General features: G+C 49.0%; 1 protein-coding gene across 1 annotated transcript; it reads left to right on the top strand.

Moving 5' to 3' along the window:
- The first annotated feature begins 1340 nt into the window (after nt 1-1340).
- On the top strand, nt 1341-18192 carry LOC145893896 (uncharacterized). The gene is made up of 6 exons (XM_082982276.1): nt 1341-1621; nt 6148-6279; nt 11482-11693; nt 14312-15029; nt 15252-16636; nt 16847-18192. The coding sequence occupies exons 1-6, from the start codon at nt 1456-1458 to the stop codon at nt 17228-17230; spliced, it is 2997 nt and encodes a 998-aa protein (XP_082838402.1). The 5' UTR covers nt 1341-1455; the 3' UTR covers nt 17231-18192.
- Nucleotides 18193-18805: the final 613 nt, after the last annotated feature.

Here is an 18805-nt window from a genome sequence, read left to right as displayed (position 1 = left end):
ATTCAATCCAGTTGTTCGTCACCGCTAACGTTGAAATATTTTCTTTGTTATATTTTTGTCACTAGTTTTAAATAGGTCGAGATGTTTCAATTGTGGTATGGTGTGAATCACTATTCATAAAAGGAGTTGTTTATTATTAACACATATTTGTTTAAAGTCCACATACTCCTTTTGTGAGGTGGACCGGTTACGTAAGAATGAGTCATAATTTACTTTTTACCACCTATTATGAATAATAAATATCTCGCGTTAATATTTATCTTCTATCTTCCTTCTTTTTGTTGCCCATCAAGTGAAAATAAGATTTCTGCATTTATGCGGATGAGTCCGCTTTATCCGTTTTGGTCGTATTTTTAATGCACATTGGCAAACGTCAATATGCCTTACCCATACGTATTTGGAAATTTATAAAAACAAATTGCGTTTATACCACGTTACATTTTATCCTCGACTTCCGGAGTGGAAATAACTTATGCAAACCTTGATAGTAGTCCACAGGAAATATGAAATTATTGCATTTAGGTCGGCAGGCAGCTGGCAACTATTTACATGTGCTGCAATCAGAGGGATCTAATTGAGGCGTTCCCATTATCAGTGGCCACAAAGCGCTTCGAACGGCTGTATCTTCCCCTCAAAGGCATGTGAGTGAAAAGGAAATGAAATCATCAGCCGGGCTCCAACTGTTCGGAAGGGCAGCTGTAATCATCGCCCTCTCTCCCAGAGTTGAGCTTATCTGGCTGCGAGAAACCCCCTCGCTGCCGTCGACAGAAGCCGTCCGCCGGAAAAGGAAAAAAGCGCTTTAAGAAACAAGTCTTCCTCCGGGCGCCTTTCTCTCTGGCGCGCTGGTCTTTGTCCGCAGTGGCGCACTCCGTTGATTTGTTTGCGCTCCGCCGCGTGTACTTCCGCTGTTCCGACTGCCGGAGTTCGCTTGAAGGGCTTTCGTACAGTGCGAAGGGGGGATGGTATCGCCACGGACGTGCGATTTCGTTTCATCTCAAGCGGCATGTAAACTAACAGCAATAGACAGTCGAAAGTCAGTTGCCAAGATACGGAACAGTTCGTCGAATTGTTCAGTCTATCACCGTCGTCTGGCGCAAGAATAGGCGACAAAGCGGAACAGACAAGAAATGCGTTAGACACACACAGGAACCGTATACAGGATGTGGTTGTGTTGTAGGCAATGTGATCCCGGATACAAGAAGGAAAGTTAGAAACTGCCAAAAGAAACTATTTAGTTTTGTATCACAGCATTGGTTTTTAGCTATATGAGCTTACTTAGTTCGACCGATGAATCGAGTTTCGATGCACAGTAAAGGCCTGTTTATTTTTATCGCAGACTTGCAATTTAACCACAAACGTATAAACCCCTTGCATTGCGACATTCAGTACGTGTCTACAACTCATCGCAAAATATTGAGTGCGTGTGACGCCTGCTCTAATATTTCCGCTGTGGAAATGATGACACTGAAATACAGGAATGCTGAATGCGAACATAAGCCACAACTGGACAGCGCAAACGAACAGTGCAACACCTCTCTAGAAGCACAGGAATACGAAGACCAGACACTATCAGCCCCACGGAAATTTCTTGGCGATAAATCATCAAACGAGGCCAGTCAAGGTGGGCAAGATTACTTTAGTTTGCTCTGTGGGCTATTTGTTTGTGATACGAACATATAGGGTTCAATTGGGACCTTGACATTGCATGTTGACATTTAGTGTACATGTAAAATCTTTGCCGAAAGTGTAACTTGCACCATTCATACCGTATTAGCTAACGTTTAGGTCAGTTTGCTCTTGTAACCAAGTTGATTACGTCATAAGCACGTCTATGGTTCAACAGAGGTCGCCAGGCGCGTTTGATTAGCATGTGCGGACATCTGTATTAACGCATCAACGTTAGCTGGGTGAGGGGAAGGCAAGGACGACTTGGCTGTGGCCGTAATACGTCAGTCGTCCCGTCGCGCATATGTCGTTGTCGCCGTAATTTGCTTCCGCCTACGCGCTTCAGAGTTCCGGATTTATCGCGACGGATTCGCTCCACTTTACGGGCGCTTTGCCGTCGCTCTTGCTCCGTGTTGTTTCTTTATGGCGTTGTGCGACAAATCCGCAATTCCGGGCCTCGGCGGTCATTCGAGAGCACTGTGTTGTTTTTGTTTGCTGCACCCGCGCGAGACAGCACCGCCGTGCGACTTACAACAGTTCGTCGGAAATACTGGTGTGCTGATTGACGTCAGTCGGGCAGGTAGAACGTTCACACCAAGGTTTATCTTACGAAAACCGGTCCGAAAGCTAGCTCACACGCCACAAATAGAAGGCAGCGATTCAACTGCGAATACGTCAGCCGGAGCGCTTCTTATCGATTTACGCAACGACAATGCCAGGCAACTCACCAACTTGTGCGTAACGTGACGCAGACGGTTAATACCAACGCAAGGGCAGGGTTTCTAAAATCGGCGCACGACACGGCTCGTCTTATATTTGCACCGAGCGCCGAACTTTAACTACAATGAGTCACATAAACAAAAAGTTTATAGGTGGTGTTATATTTGCAAACGCGTTGCGTGGAGTTCGCAATTATGTGAATTATATGGTCTTTACCACACTTTCTGAGGTTAAAAACCGTCGAAGACTTTTGTAAATTCTATTTCTGTTACATTTGCAAGTGATTATTTGTTTTGTGTCACAACGGGGGGAGGAACAACACGTCCGGTTCTTATCGATTTTCGACGTGGTTCAACGTCACGGCATTGTATGTTTTACTTAAAACCGCACCCGAAACCGCTTTCTGTTCGCTGTTGTGTAGTCACTGGCGTGGCCCTGGCGTCCCCCGGGACCGTGGGAACGGGGCACGCGGGCCAAAAGTGCCGGAAATGAGCGCCGGCAATGATGTGGAGCAGGCGAGCGCGAACGGAAAGGCCCTCGCACAGTCGGGCAGGAAATTGAGTTGTTTTCGCCCTTTTTAATGGACCGACCCAACCCCGAGATCGAGCACGCGCGAGGGCTCACGTCGAAGCGCCTAAGCAATTGGCTCATAATTACTGTGGCCGCCAGGGTAGCGTTGGCCGATTACGCGGGAAGCCACAGACTCTGGAAACAATAGAAAAACGTCGAGGGAAAACAGCTAGCTGTGGTTGATGAAAGTAATTTACCACGTCATTTCCCCTTTATTATAGGATACTTTGTGTGGTCCAAATTGTCCGCTTAAAACAAGGACATAGGCGGCATTGTTTAAACAAAGCAGTTTTTCTGACGGAGGCAATTTTCCAAAATTAAAAACTTCTTGATTGCAGATAACCCGCGACAAGGTTACTGGTATACTCTCTCTGTAATTATTACAACAATTTGGCTCTTGTTTTGGGTTGAATCGCGAAATTTCTCTCGATTGTTGGAGTAAATAATAAAACGGTTGCACCGGAGGTCGTTCCTGTCGCGTGCCTTCCGGATCCGTCGACTCCCTGACGTGGCCGTAACACAAGCGCAACAAACATGCCCTCCCGCCACAAACGTAATTGGGCGCCCGGCAGTGGAGTTTCCATCCGTTCCCACGCCCGGGTGCTAAAAACAGGCGCTGCCAGGAAGCGTGAGCATCCGGACCGCGTCGTTCCACCGGTATCCATCTGTTATGACTTCTTTCCGCTTTTGCGCCGTTGTCTCGGCCAATTCGACCTATGCTGTACGTTGTGTTGCGACATCAAAACAGTTGAAATTCAACGGAGCGGAGTTCCTGTTTTTTATGTATGCCAAAAGATTGAATTTGAATCCACCGGTAGGAGACCGATTAGCATATGCACGGGGGTGGTGCAATTGTGGCGCACAAATTATGTGCCACTGTCTGATGTCTACATTTTAGATGATCTTTTTTATCACGTGTTGCATAACATACCTCAATACACTATACTGTGACCCCTTCAAAAATGACTGTGACCCCTTCAAAAATGAAAAACACGTGAGTGGTTGAACGCCACATGTTGTTAGATTTGCGCGCAGTATATTGAAGAATTTATAACAGGGGAGCCAACGTTGTTCCGCATGAAATGCCACATGTAGTTTTAAAACGTCTGGTTTTTGTTTGGAATGACGCCGGAAACGAAATGAATCAAAATCGAAACGACATGACAAAACGTATTTAATCTTTTAGAGAATTTAACTTGATCGCTTTTTCCTAGAATTTAACCACGGAAAAGCAGTTTTATACCCGGCTCGTAAACGTGGTTGTATGCAGCAGAACGTTTCCCAACAAACCCGATGACTCATTAACGGGGAACCCCTCAGAGTCAGGAGACAAATTCTTTTAACCTGCGTTCGTTTCCTGTCCACCATTTCACCTTTCCGCTCGCGAACCCCCGTAAACAGAAACGCCAGCCTTCGTCGACGTAACAATGGGCGTCGACACGCTAATCGCCGCACCGCGCGTTTCCGGAGTCGAACAAAGGAAACCCCAACCTATGCCGGGCCCGGGGTTGCGGTAACGGAAGTGGGCGACAGGCTTTACAATGGACCATTCTTTCTTCACTAAACCGCTGGTATGAATCCCGTAGCAACGCAGCGCCCTGTCGATCATATCGTCGGGGCGCTGTGTGTCCGCGGTTTATGCTTCTATCGATGTTTCCTGTGCCAGACTGGCGGTGACAACGCTTGTGGAAGGCTCCCAGAGGTTTAAGCGTTACAGCAGCAGCACTAGTGGTTGTCGCAGTCGATCACGAACAAAAGAGGTGTATTTATCAGGCGAGCGCAAGATTATGCGGAATCAGTGCAAGCAAGATTCGTTTCAAACTACGATGTATGGCATGGACAAGTCGTCAGTGTATCCCATTGCGCTCCTTGTCACAACGGTCTTCTGCGCAGTGTATAATATTCAGCCCAACTGGCTGTTGAATGACCGCGCACCACCCTGTTGTGCCACGTCAGGCAAACTGGAGTGAAGTCAATAGCAACGGAAACCGTTCCCGTCGCGTTCTTTGAGGCAAAACTCCCAGCTGCCGTGTTTATGTGCCAATAGTCCGACCACGCGGTGTCGCCAGGCGTAGCTTATCTTGTTGTTCGTGTTGTCACCGCCGCTTCTGCTGCAAGCAATCGTCACCGCTCCGCGGCAAAATGCGACAGTTATGCTACGAGCAGCGGACGGACGCGCTATTTGCAGTCGATGATGCGCAGTTTTTGCAGCTGCTTCCGTGCCCGCCAGCGGCCTTGGAGACCCTCTAGCTTTGAGTCTCGTGACGTTGGAACGGTTGTAGCCATTTTACCCGTTCCCATAGGTGTAAGATCCCAAAACGAAGTGTCCGCAAACGACCGACATAAAAATCAATAGCGTAACAATGGCGGCGTTTAATGGCAAATTGTGCGACCAGAATTACCGACACCCGTTGCTGTCCCGGAGTAATATTGTGCAGGCGTGCTGGAAACGCTCGCGCCGCGGTTTAGGAATTGACGCGGCACTCGGAGCTACTTCCTGATCGGCGTAACGAGCCGTTTCCGTCTCACATGCGCTAAGCCTGCCCGTCTACGGGACCTGCTTCAATAGGAAAACCCTTAGCCAGGGTAAGCAGCAACTAAGGCAACAGAAAAGCAACGTGCCGGGCTTCTTAACGCGACCAAAGCAAGAAGGGGTGCGCTGGCAGGAAACGCAGGTGTAATTAAATTTTAGAAGAAGGCATCGCTCTGGGGTGAATGGGCGACCATGGCAGGATGCGCTCGCTAAAACGTTCGCTCGACATCCCGCAAACAGGAGCCAGGGCTCACGGGCGGGTGTCGGTTGTTAGTTAGTCATTTTAGTGCGTCCACAGATGCTCCCGGTGTTTCGTCTGTCGGATGTTTTGAATGCGAAATGTGTTTTGCCCGGTAGCGGTGCCAGTCAAACGCTGGGTGGTTAGACATTTAGACAGAGAGTTCTAGAGGTTTGCATGTCCGAAAGCGCTCCGTCGTTTTCAGAGTATCAGCGGATCTTCTGTGTTTAGCAATTAATGTTGGACGACATAAAAACGTTAAAGTAAAAAATATAAAATTATATTTAATGCCAGGCTTCTATGTCGTTGCATTTCTGGCATTTACCCACTTATTAGCCCAGCTGCCCACTAACGATTGTGTTTTTTTGTTTTTTATTTATTGTTTTTCGTTAAATTTTATGCAAACTTATCTGAACGACAGACAAGCCCGAAAACAACAAGAAACAGAGGTCAATGGTAGATATGGACGATCTGGACTTGCACGGTCCCCAGACTGACAAGCGCCTTTGCATTAACGCAATGCAACAACAGATTGGAGCGCATCTGCCGCGAGGTTAGTAGTGTAATTATCAATTTATCTTAACCTGGTTACAGGTAATAGTTTTTGTGCCCACACATCATCCGCCCTTTTGCAAGCAGTCATGTAACGGTTGGATAAACCACAGTCCTTGCGCGTGGTTTCGATACACATAAGCACGTTTTTATATCGCCCTAGTTCGCTTTGGTTCAACTTGTGTCGATGAATTATCTCAGATGGGCACAACGAACACGTGTCGGTGGTAGGCTTCACCAATCGATTAGGCGCCATTTTCCGATTAGCGTTTGTAAACAGGTGCTCTGTTCGTCGCTTGGGATTTAGTGGCCTTCGCTAACAAGCAGGTCCGTGTCTTGTATTGACGCAGATTAGCATGAACCTGTACAAGTGACACATCACAACCCTACTGGGCTTTGCAGCTGGCTATCGTCATTCTAAGTGCGCGGTTGATCTTTCACGCGGCGCTCTGAACACAGACAGAATCAGGCAATCGCTTGCGTTCCACTGTTCTGCGTATTTCCAGCCGTCTAACAATCGCCGGAAACAGGTCCTCGCCTGCGTGGACTACGCCGCTTGCCTGTGCCTGAGCACACGCGCCTTTGCGTTGCATTAAAGCGCATGCTGGCTATGCGGACGACTGCGCGTGTGCAAAGAGCAGCGGTTGCTGTAGGTGCGCAATGTGGGTTTTGCGGCGAATTGCACGTTTTTGTCACACCCCGTATAAACCGCTATTGAACATACACCCGCGGTCTCTCATTTGCGTGTATAAAGGCCTGTGGTGTAATTATCAGGATTTGTTAAGGCCACGAATACGACGACTTGAACAGCCTCGGGCGTCATTACATACGGAAACAGTTCAAAGGAAAAGGGGGCGATTATCGCGACGGTTATCGTAATTAAACTCATCGCTGAGTGTAAGAGCACGGTTTCCGCGAGCGCTTGGGTTTTGAACAAAGCACTTCGAGCTCGTAAACAGGCAACAAACAAAAACACCTCCTATTTCCGGGACCCGGATCCTACACTCGACGGCACTTGACCGCCACATAAGCTCCTCCCCCAAAACGCCGCGCTCCCGTCTCGCGTATCAGGTGTCATTTTATTTTCGAACGGGCGTCTGGTTTCTACCCCCGACACATCTTCTTCTACACAACGCCCCATTTCCTTCGCGCAGACACAAGGGTTGTAATTGTCTGTTTGGTCACCAGCGTAGGTTGGGGTTAGTCACGAAAGTCTGGTTCACGCATCTTTAAGGCATCCATAACATAGGCATCAGGTGCCGTTTCTATTGTTAAGAAACTTGTCTTTTTGATACAGCGCAACGAAAAAACGCATATATGTTTGTTCAATTAATATAAACTTCAAAGGTTTTTTACTGTCGTTTTGGTTTAGTTACATCGAGGAAAGTAGCCTACATTGGATCTTAATTAACCCCCCAAAAAAACACAAATAGGCATAAAACTGAAACAGGCAATTTTTCACGCGCGACACGCAAATCACGGCGCTCTGAAAAGCCGCGGCTTGAGCGCGTGAGCTCGTGGTGTGTTTTGGCGCTTAGAGTATTCCCGTGCTCTGCGGCTAGGATCCTTTCAAGCCGATATAAAGGTTTCCGGCTGCGCCTCGGACTGTGCTGTGGTTTTAACCTGTCCTGTTCTGCGCTCTCGCAGGCCATTCTGGTCATCCCGGTGTTGTAGGCTGCGTGTAGCATTATCCCGACCCCCGAGTGCTAATTACGCCGCAGCCCGGTCCTTTATTCCCGGTGTAATTTTTATGACGAGGTTAATTACCGCCGCGCGTCCTAGGTGGTGCTTAGGGCGGAAGGGTCGGCGTCGCGCTGGAGTGTCGTAAAGATGGAAACGAGTAGGCTTTAACCGGTGAGCGCGCACGGCGGAAAATAAGGAACATCACAATGTCCCCACTGCTCTGGTTTCATCTCCTTTGCGGTCGAAGTGCGCCCGGAAACCAACACATGTATTGTGCCTTGTGTTTTCGCTTTTCTACCTGCGACGGCCTTCGAGGTGCAACCGTCTGGCGAGCGGGTTTCGCTCCACCACACATACGCGGCGTACAGACCATAATCTCAGCTTCCGCGTTCGCTTTCCCATGTATAGGTGGGCGGAAGGTTCCCAACCAGACGGTATAAACAAACCACCAATACTCACTTGTTCTGTATTGCGCGTTGTTTTCCCCCCCTTTTTAGCCCGTAAACTGAACACATACAACTCCATGCCGGAATTTACCATTACCCCGTGAGGCCGCCGTTTTGGTTTCGGTCGATTAGAAACCGAGGTCGTTACCTGAGAACAGGCCTGACGGGCAAAAGTTCTGTTTATGTGAGGCTATGGTGAGTCACCTTTTCCACCTAAAGTGCGTTTTAAACCACCGGGCGGAATTTCCGGGCCATGGATCGCGCGCAGGCACACACAGGTCTTCTTGTTTATCAGGCACAGGGTGCTGGAACCGGAACGGCGTCCGCTTGCATTCTCTTAACGCGCTCGGCCCTTCCGCGCGCCTCTCCGCTCCCTTTGTTTGCGGGGTCACTCGAGAACAATCGCCTGACTCATGCCGATGAGGCAGCGCACATTTCGCACATATAAGATCACCTATTCCGGCTAGGTTGTGTATGTGGCCTGACGGTTGTATTTACCCCGACCCTTGTTACCGAGTTATTGGAAACCGGGTTTCCGCAAAGAATTCTTGTTGCTCTGAAAGCGTTTCGCTTCGGGCCTTGTCGCCAGCGTCGCAACCTTTTGGGGATACCGAAAGTTTTTAATGCTTAATTAAGTCACCAGGTTAGCGACGATTAACGTGTTTCTGGCGGTGTTTCTCTTCCGCCCGGCGCCAAGATCAATGACCAACGTGTCCACTCTTCATTAAGGCCGTCGCTTTGAAATCCCTTATGATTAAGTCGTTGTAGTCCGGAACGTATCCTTGCGACGTCGCGACGAAGACCCGTGCCGATAAAACATTGCAACGACAGCGGTTTTCGTTCCCAGAGCTGCCGAGTTGCCATTTTGAGTCGGTTGATGGCCCGGTCACACGTCAGATTCAAGTAACTCGTATAACAAATGTGACGCGTTGTAACAGCCGAGGAGATGTGTAGTGAAACGAATGGTGGGATGCGGATAGCTGGGAAGGGCTTCTTGGCAGTGGAAGGGCATTTTACCACGCAGCAAATCCGACGCACCTGACAAGATATGCGATCGCTGATTGGCGGAAGTCGCTAATTCGCTTTAAAGCCTTGGCACGCAATCCTGGCCTCGGCCAGCAGGCAGTGTCTATTACAGTGTGACTGTGCGTCGATTTGTGTCAAAGCGATCGGCGTCTTCCGACAATTTTGCGTCTGTCACCGCACCCCAAATAACACCAACAATCTTTGCCCACGGTTCCTGCCAAATCTGACGCTTGCAGCTAGGACAGAAACAAATACCTCTGGGGGGTCTATTTATAACCCATCGAAATCTGCAAGTGATGTCCTCTCATGCGTGTGTCGACTTTATATCTTCTATATTAAGATATCCATCAACCGGCCAGTTCCGTCTTGCGTGCTGTGGGCGAGTTTGTTATGACTGTATAATTATTGTATTTGTTTGTGTCGTTTAAGACAGCATCAATGCGCGTCGCAGAGAGCAGCGCTTCAGGCATTCGTTTGCGGTTCTGCCTCCTCATTCCTAAAAAAGTAATAGAATCTTTTGCGCCAGCGGCGAAATTAAGTTTCCATCAGGTCGTGTCGCTTTTCCTTTGGACGCTTCCGCTGCTCCTTTGTAGCAACCAAGTCGTGAGTGGTGAAGTTAATTGACCGTATTTTAAGGGGTGCGTGGTTTAGTTTACTCACGTCCCGAAACCTAAGTTTACAATTTTGTTCGTAATTATTGCTTTTGCTCGTAACATGTGGGCCACCTTGTCTTTACCTTATATTATTAATGCGGTCGCTGAGTAAACTGTGAAAGCAACGGTTTCTCGGTACAAATGTGTCACAGCAGCTATAACGCAAAATAATTATCGGTACCATTACTGAGGTAATATGAACGAAGGTTGTGTAATTGGAAATTGGAAACTTATTTTGTGTATCTGGATACTGTTTGTTCTCTGTAGTCGAAGTACGCAAAGTTGCACTGCTGTAGCTGCATATAGAACACATTTAATTTAATCCCCAATCCGACTTCACGTCTACACTACATGGTAATTTTGGACGATTTTTCTGTAAATATTTTTTATTTCTGATAAAATAAGCACAAAGTGCTTGCGAATAGAATAGTTTTGGTCTTAACTTCAGGCCCACACAAATAACATAAACAAAAATATTCGACCGATGCATCATTCCTTTTTTTTTAAAGAAAACCTTCTATCCCAAACTATATTTCTTTACGTAGTGTCAAATCATGTATTTCCTGAGCAAGTCAGTCGCATTACCAAGGCTGAGGTAACACAACTGTGTACTCCGTCCCTGCAACCGTCAGATTGCGACGTGTCGAAGCAAAGCTACTTGATTTGATGAGCGTTTGGGTCGGCATGGCGCTGCACACGAGGCGTGGGGGTGCGGATCGCTGCAAATTTCCGCAGCCTTTCGGCGAAAAACAACGCTGTGCCGCGAGGTCCCGCGATTGTCACAAACTCCGGGCCGGCGTCCTGTTGGGTTTGAGCGGGAGAGGCAGCGGCCCCGGAAGGAAAGCCGCCATTAATTAGCAGCCGACCGCGCCGTCCGCCCCTCATAATGCGTATGCGACCGTTTAGAAATCTAAATGGAATGCCGCGGTGCAACGGGATGTTGCCTGTCGCTCTCACGCGCTGTTATAACCGGCTCTTTGCTGCTGTGGGACATTGGAATACCGAGTCCATGCTTCAGACGTTGCACCGCCAGCAAAGCTCCCATTCCCTTACTCTAAGCCACCCTTCCATTACCTCGTCCCGGTGTCAAATTCCAGCCAGGAATTGTGCGCTGTAACGGCTTGTCAAAAAAATCCGGTCTGTCGTGGTCTTGCTTTCGTCGCTCACCCCATCAACACAGCATAAAATAATTTGATCGGCTTGGCGGCTAGCAGTGTCTAACTAGGACATGCTGGATAAATGGTTAACTTGCACGCAGAACCCGCGGTGTTGGTATTGAATGTGCAAAACCATGTGCTAATTTTAGTTGACAATTCCGTTCCACCACATTGGCATAAGTAAAATAAACATTCATTTACTGACGGAAATAGCCAATGTTTTTTTTTATTCATGCAGTGTTGGACATGAACGTCACCTTGTGGCAGTTTCTCCTCGAGCTCCTGATGGACCCGACCACCAACAGCCACCTCATAAGCTGGACATCAACAGATGGCGAGTTCAAGCTCCACAACTCTGAGGAGGTCGCGCGACTGTGGGGTCTCCGCAAGAACAAGACCAACATGAATTACGACAAGCTCAGTCGGGCGCTGCGTTACTACTACGACAAGGTACGGATGGTCGTCACGTGACTCGCGCCGTGACCCGTGATTGGCTGGAAATCAGCCGCAGTCTGGGATGCGCACATCCTGGCAAAATGGCGCTGATTGGTGGTTTCTTTTGTGCTGCCAAGCATAGCGGTTTCTGGAAGGATTAAACTCGAGTAATTTAAACCAAACTATAGCCTATGAAACCTATTGTTACCTTTCGTTATTGTTTGAATTTAACTTGCAAATACTGGGCCAGGGCGTAACGCAGGACGTCTTGGCGTGGAATTGTGCTTTCGTGCGCAAGCGGACTGTCCGAAACTTTTCCGTCCCCTCCTGAAATGCCACAACTATTCCCCCAGCGTAAGACTGAAACTTCCGCTGAAAATGACAACGACAAAGCTGTCATGCAGTCTTGCGCGTCTCCAGACAGCCGCATATATACCACACACAACCGGCGCTCTTGCGAAACGGACGGGTTTCCTTTAGCCACTGGAAGCAAACGCGATCGAGGCACGACACGAACACGCCAGTCCTTCCATACGAGTTCCCCCGCGCGGTGCCCCTGTCACGTGCCCTCGTTTCCGCTTCCTGTAATATTACACCAGCATTGCAGCTATTTCGCAGCCCGTTTCTGTTGCTTAAATTGTATCGCGCGGTGGCCGTACCCTCCTTCCTATTGCACCCAAACCCGCTTTCGTGCTGATGGCGTGGGTGGCGTTTGTTCGACATCCTGTCTCCAAACTGGCACAGGACCGTGATTGCAACGGAAAAAGATACGCCCACGTCCCTTGTCCCTCAATGCAGATGGCAACGCCCGCCTGGTACTCTTTCCTAACTCTTTCCTGCCTCTTGGCCATTACGATAGCCAAGCACAAGAACTGACGATTGGCGCAACCTCCACAACATTGGAAATCTGACAGCGAAGAAAAATAATAGCGTGTTTGAGAATTGTCTAACCTTCACTTAATGGCGTCGTTTGCGCAAACAAACGCTCTGTGCTTGGCAAGGAGAGAAACAAAAATCTATGCGAGGTTTAGTGGCTAAAATTGATAGTGTATACATAGAGCGATTGAGGGTTTTCGTCGCCGGAAGTCAATCCAACGCTGCTTGTGCTTAAGAGTGAATGCAATGAAAAGAGTAAAACATAATGACGTCGCCGGAAATTCCTTGCCAATGCAATTTTGTCCGCCCACCTGTGAACGCGTGCACTCGAGCACTTGTGTACACACATACACTACCGCGCATCTAACGGAAAGACCCATGTGTCTGCGCATTTTTACGAGGGGCCAAAAGTCCGTTGTAAGTAAAAAGTGATGCGTGACAGACACAACATACCGTGTATAAATAGGAATAACAGGGACGGCTCCGGAACCACCAGAAACCACCTTTTTGTTTAAATAAGTCCCTGCGTCACGGCCTGACCTCCTGGTACAGCCCGTGCAATCTGTCTTGTCACCACACCATAATCTGTTTGAGTATGTCGACATTTGTTCGATGGTGGGCGGTGCTTCCGGTGCCTTTTGCCGTGTTTGAGGGAGGGAAGGATAAAGTGCGACCGAGGCCTTTCGCCGCTTCTCGAATGTGTGGCGAATGTGTACGTTAATACGGCCTATCCCCTTAAACACGGGGCAGCGTCGTGGAACAAGTCATCCATCCTATTTGGGCCATGACGTAAACGCACCCATGTATGCTTGGCGCGATTAATTTAGGCCTTAATTGGATTGACACCGATTCGGTAAGTGGCCTGCCGCGCAGCGCAATTTCGATTGTGCCTCCCCCACGCTCAAGCGCGATGATAATGACGACATCGACGCCTCGCCGATTGTTGCAATTAGCCCTGGCAGTGACTGCCCGTTGTTGTTGCCTGGCCGCCATATATTTTCGTCCATACCCACAGGCCCTCTCTATCGCCGGGGGTTGAAGAGTTTCGATTTAGCAAAAGTCTTGCAGCAGGGTAAGTGGTTCCGGGCGCTTGTTGGAACCACGACAGCTAGCACAGATCTGACGTCATGGATGAATTGGGAATATATGTATATACGCTCGTCCGGTTTCCTGCCCCTGGCGCGGAGCCGTTATCGCCGTCCGTCTACGCGCTGTCAGACCGCGCGCGGCTGTTCCTCTTTGTCCAGCAGTCGCGTCACCACCCTCGGTCACGCCGAAGTATTACCTTTCCCTATGCGCGGCCTTATTAGAGCGCAGACCGTGTTAATGGTAGGCGGGGGCGAAAACCGCAAGGGATCGCGCGCGGCGCTCATCGACAGGAAACGAAAATAATGACGCAAGCGCTTGCTCGCTTACCCATCTCTAAGCGCCCAGTTAGCTCCAAGCACCGCCTCTGCCCATATATGTCCTTCCTGGGCTTCTCGACAAGACGAACAGATGTTGAGGCATTTCCGCGCGGCGCCGAGAAACAAAGTACGGCGCACCGCCTTGGTTTTTTTCAATAAATCAAAACGAACCAGCGCCTCGCCAACGTTCCGACCTTCTAAGTTTGGGTCAGTGGCTTCCTGTTGACCCGACCACGACCCTAGCTTGCATATCGGCCACAGGGACATTTATACGATGAATATAGATGTGATTAATTCCCATCAACCGTGATGTGTCAGTTCCACATTTTATCGACGTTTATTTTTTCGCAGAACATTATCAAAAAGGTTAACGGACAAAAGTTCGTGTACAAGTTCGTGTCGTTTCCCGAGATCATCAAAACCGAGACCAAAATCCCCTTTCGCGTTAAAATGGAACGCCTCTCTCATAACGACGGTGGGTCCGGCATGACAGGAGATGATGACGACGACGGAGAGCCTCCGTCTCCCACTCTCTCTAATTCCCCGCCGTCGATGGTGGTCAGTCGCCCTGATGTTAATGAAGAGGATTACCATTATTACCTTCAGAGGCAACACAACAGTGATTCTACACACAGCCTAGAGCAATACACAAGGCAGGTGAACCAGCAGCGCAAGGGAAATCATGATTCGCTCGCAGATCAGCATAGATCGCTTAACGGCGGCAAAAGTCGCAACTACCAGGGACGGTTTTCAACCGCCTCGTCATCGAATGAAACCTGGCGTCTACAGGACAGTGGAATTGATCCTGGCGAAGAAAAGAACGTTTTCTCACCGTCCTCGCTACATTCTCGCGCCGAGAACGCACCTCAAATTGGACTGGATCCAAAATCAGCAGCAGCGGTTGCCGCTGCTCTCACCGCAGCCGGTATGAGTGATGAGGAGCGCGCAAGAACAGCGGCAGCAACCGCAGCATTTTGGGCTGGATTCCGCCAGGCCGCTGTTGCCGCTGTCAACGCTTCAACCTCCAAATCCGAAGACCTTCTTCCACAGAACTTTCACTCACCTTCAGGTAATTGTCGGCTACTGGCTTCGTGTGAATACTGCCACATAATAACAACCTGCTAAAATAACAGGAAGTTTATTGTATTGATAAAGTGCCCTAACATGAACGTCATGTTCGGTGTGTTATGGACGCGCGGCACGCCCTGTGTGGTGAATTTATATCCGCACAAAGTACAGCGGATATGCTCAGCCGGTGGTGTAACACGAGCGCTTGTTTTTGTTATTGCAGTCAACGTGGACTCGGATAGCGATCTGTTCCGCTCGCAGATGCCGGGAAGGAAGTTTCAGCACAACCAGAAATCGGCTGCGATGGACCGCAATAACAGCAACAACAATCACCGACACAATTTACACCATCAACAACAGTCGCAGCAACAGCACAGTCAGCGTCACCACCACGCCCAGTCTTTCCCTAACGAGCAATATCAGCAGAGAGATGCGGCGTTTCACCAGGGTTCTTCATCCTCTTCATCTTCATTGGCGTCTTCATCCTTCCGGAGGTCGCCTATGGACTCGGGATCCACTTCTTCTCGATATTCTACCCAGCAGCAACAGATGAGGCGCTACCAGTTCCACCAACAAGAAGATTCCCACATGCGACTCCAGGCGCCGCCCGAGCTATCACATGAAGACCTAATCAAGCAGAATAAGAAGAAACTTGCCGAAGCCTTCCTGGCGCATGCACCGTTGATGGTCAACGGTTCCCGAACGCCGCCACTGCTTCACTCTCACTCCACCAGCAAGCGCCGCTATCCCGATGACGGGGATGATTCTTCCATTCCCGCTGTGAGAAGACGCGAGGAGCAGCCACGAGACCGTGAGAGCACTTCGCCTGGACACCACATCGAATTAAAGAAACCGAAACAAGAAGCAAAAGGGAGCTTCGGGGCGGTGGGAAGCTTTCCATTCGGCGCGCTCTCCCAAACAACATCACCACATCGCGATTTCGCCGAACGCCAGCACACCGAGAAACCGCATTCGGGCGAAGATTCCACGTTGATGATGATGCTCAACGACCGACAGCATGCTTCTTCCACCCACGCTTCAAGAGTGAAACGGGAACCTTGCGGGAATCAGTCAGGTTGCCAGGGCGAGGCACCATTGGATCTGTGCACTTCACCGAAAAACTCCGAATCAGCTCCCGATTCTCCACCAATCGCCCCAAGCCCACCTATGGGCGATTCGCCACCGCTACACACCAGCATGACACCAATACTGCGCTCACCGGCACAGCCAGGCGCTACTGACGAAGACAACGCGTCGACCAGAAGTCTGACACCTAAAAGGAAATCGCCAGAACTGATCCCAGCTCCTGAACAGCGCGAAGAACCAAAACCCGACGTGAAAGCTTCAATTCCGCACCGACGGCTGACAGGAAAGAAATCGCTTGACCGCAAGCCGAGTCCAATCGACCTGAGCAAGTCAACCAGGACGGACGTGGACGACGAAGGGATTTCATCAGCTCTGTTCGCACAATTCCCAGGACTCAGAGGCTCGTATTTTTCTCACGACGGTCGGTCAATAAACACCCCAGACGCCGTGAGCAGAAAAACGCCATCCGACATGACAGGGACATTTTTTCCAAGTTCAGCTGTCATGACGCCCTCTCCAATGGTGAGATCAACTACTGTTTTATGCTGTGCTGAATGTCCGCTGACCTTAGCTATTTTTTTCATCTGCTTGTAAACTAAATTCCTCATCGCACAATATTTTATTCTGGCTTAGGGAAACACACCGGGTTTGACAAAATCAAACTAAATGTAAACACTATGTTTGTAGTAGTGGCGGGCGCAACATTAAAAGGTTGATTTCTTTTTTTATCAGGTGATACCAAGCATAACATTCTGGAGCACTCTGAGCCCGATGCCTCACAACGGCCCGGCCCTGCGTCCTGATCTTCTGCTCGCATCCAAGGAAGCGGCAAAAGGAGAGGAACAAGCAGCAGGAAACGAAAAGAAAAGTGAAGACGGGAGCGAGCCTGGAAGTTCACCAAGATCCAGCACCGTCTTTCAGTTTCCAACTGTTGTCAACGGCCAGATGACCTTCGCAGGCGTTCCTGTACGTCCCATTGCCGCCGCCCTGGGTCAGCCGATTCCTGTCAGCCAGGTTAGCAGCGTTGCGTCACAGCTGACGTCACACATGTCCAGTGTTGCATCGCCACTTACGCTTCTTTCCCCGAATTCGCTGGCCACGATGACGACATCTTAATCGGTTTATGTCCGGTTAAAACTGTTACTAACCGCACCGGAGTCTTCATAAGCGGAAAAAAAGTATCTCGCCGCATCTTTTTTCGCAATATTGCCAGATTTTGAAGATTTGCCTACGCCCTATGCGCTGCAATACACTCGCCGATCAAGCGAGGGACTTTTGTTTCATTATTTGTTTTCTATATGCTCGCATGACATTTTTTTGATCTTTTCGGCCGATTTTGGCACCCAGTTGCCGCGGTACCTTTGCGCCCTGTTTACCCGCACATATCGTTTTGCGTCCGTCTACATGCTTCCCACCAATGTCTGCCCTGTTTTCACGTACTGACGACTGTGTGCGTTCTTCTGCTGCCAAAGGATTCACATCCTAGACCGTCAACACAAGCGGTATCCGAAAAATAATAGATATATAGTACTGGCGCGCACATGCGTATAATATTCCTGTGTTGCCATATGTAAATAACCAGCCTCCGTTTAATCACATCCTCAACGCGTTTTGCGCATGAACTCGAATACTTCTTTTTGCCGCCAGTAACCCCCGAAGAACTGTTAGTACTCGAAATTTGTTTTTGAACTGTCCACGCAGCTACTGAGACGTTGTTTCACGGTGCCACAAGTTACAATTGTTCGTTTTCCGTTTCCTTTTGTACAAACCTCCAAAATGCTGTTGTCTTTGTACTTGGCCGCCTGTCAGTCTTCCCTGGAAGGAACGATAAGTTGGGATTTTGTAAAGATGACCTTCTTTTTCTTCCTTTGGGGAAGCACACAAAGTTCACGTTTCTATTCCCTTTGTTGGCGCTGGCCCTCTTTTTTCTTGATTTTTTTGTCGTTTTTCATTATTTTTTCCGTTGCCCTGTGATGCCCCGGTCGTGTACATACACGGCACTCACTCTGTCCAGTTGTGTTTTTCAAGCTGTAAGTTATTTTCCGGCGGTGCGTGAACAAAGAGAAGAAACGATTGCAAGCAAACCTGTTGTGTGATTTTTACGAAATGCAAGAAATGTGAGAACAGCAAAAAAGTAAATGTCCACATTTGAGGATCGAATAAAGCACGCTGACGGGTGTACATTTCAATACTTTCACAAACAAATTATCGCCGATGCTGTCAGGCATGTTTTATGGCAGCAATACGGTTCTTCAAGCAATAATTTTATTATATCGACGTTTCGGTCACCACCATGCAGCAGCCTTGATCAGGGTGTAAAAATGGTGAGTTTCGGCACCTTTTAATTTTCTCAAATCAACTAAATAGCGTAGTTACAGAGCAGTAACTGCAGCAACAATTATCCCGGGCCGCTTCCTGGACCGAAGATCATCTCTGAGGAGGAAGCAACGCAATCGCCTCATTCGGTTTATTGATCGACGGAAGTTGGCTTCCTCAAAGAGAGCAGATGCTCGCAGTGCAAGCCGTGATGCGCTCGTCTGTTTGCAGCTGCAGATGCTGCTGGTGGTTGCGATAGTGGTGGTAATTCAAATCGGGCGCTCGGTAAATGTGAAAGAGAACGTCACCGCCGCGTGTTACTTTGTTTGCAGTTTGATCGAAACATCCGCAGGAAGTCGCCCTTTTCTCTCCCGG

The sequence above is a fragment of the Ascidia mentula genome, chromosome 1, assembly GCF_947561715.1.
Source record: "Ascidia mentula chromosome 1, kaAscMent1.1, whole genome shotgun sequence".
In the NCBI taxonomy this organism is placed as follows: domain Eukaryota; kingdom Metazoa; phylum Chordata; class Ascidiacea; order Phlebobranchia; family Ascidiidae; genus Ascidia; species Ascidia mentula.
The sequence above is the reverse complement of the archived record's forward strand: the minus strand, read 5'-3'. Positions and strand labels throughout refer to the sequence as shown.

What these genes read in the sequence shown, in the direction of transcription:
- LOC145893896 (XM_082982276.1), top strand. Translation starts at nt 1,456, where the DNA reads ATGATGACACTGAAATACAGGAATGCTGAATGCGAACATAAGCCACAA. An exon ending in ATCAAACGAGGCCAGTCAAG is followed by an intron (nt 1,622 to 6,147) that starts GTGGGCAAGATT and finishes TCTGAACGACAG; the next exon opens with ACAAGCCCGAAAACAACAAG. An exon ending in TCATGACGCCCTCTCCAATG is followed by an intron (nt 16,637 to 16,846) that starts GTGAGATCAACT and finishes TTTTTTTATCAG; the next exon opens with GTGATACCAAGCATAACATT.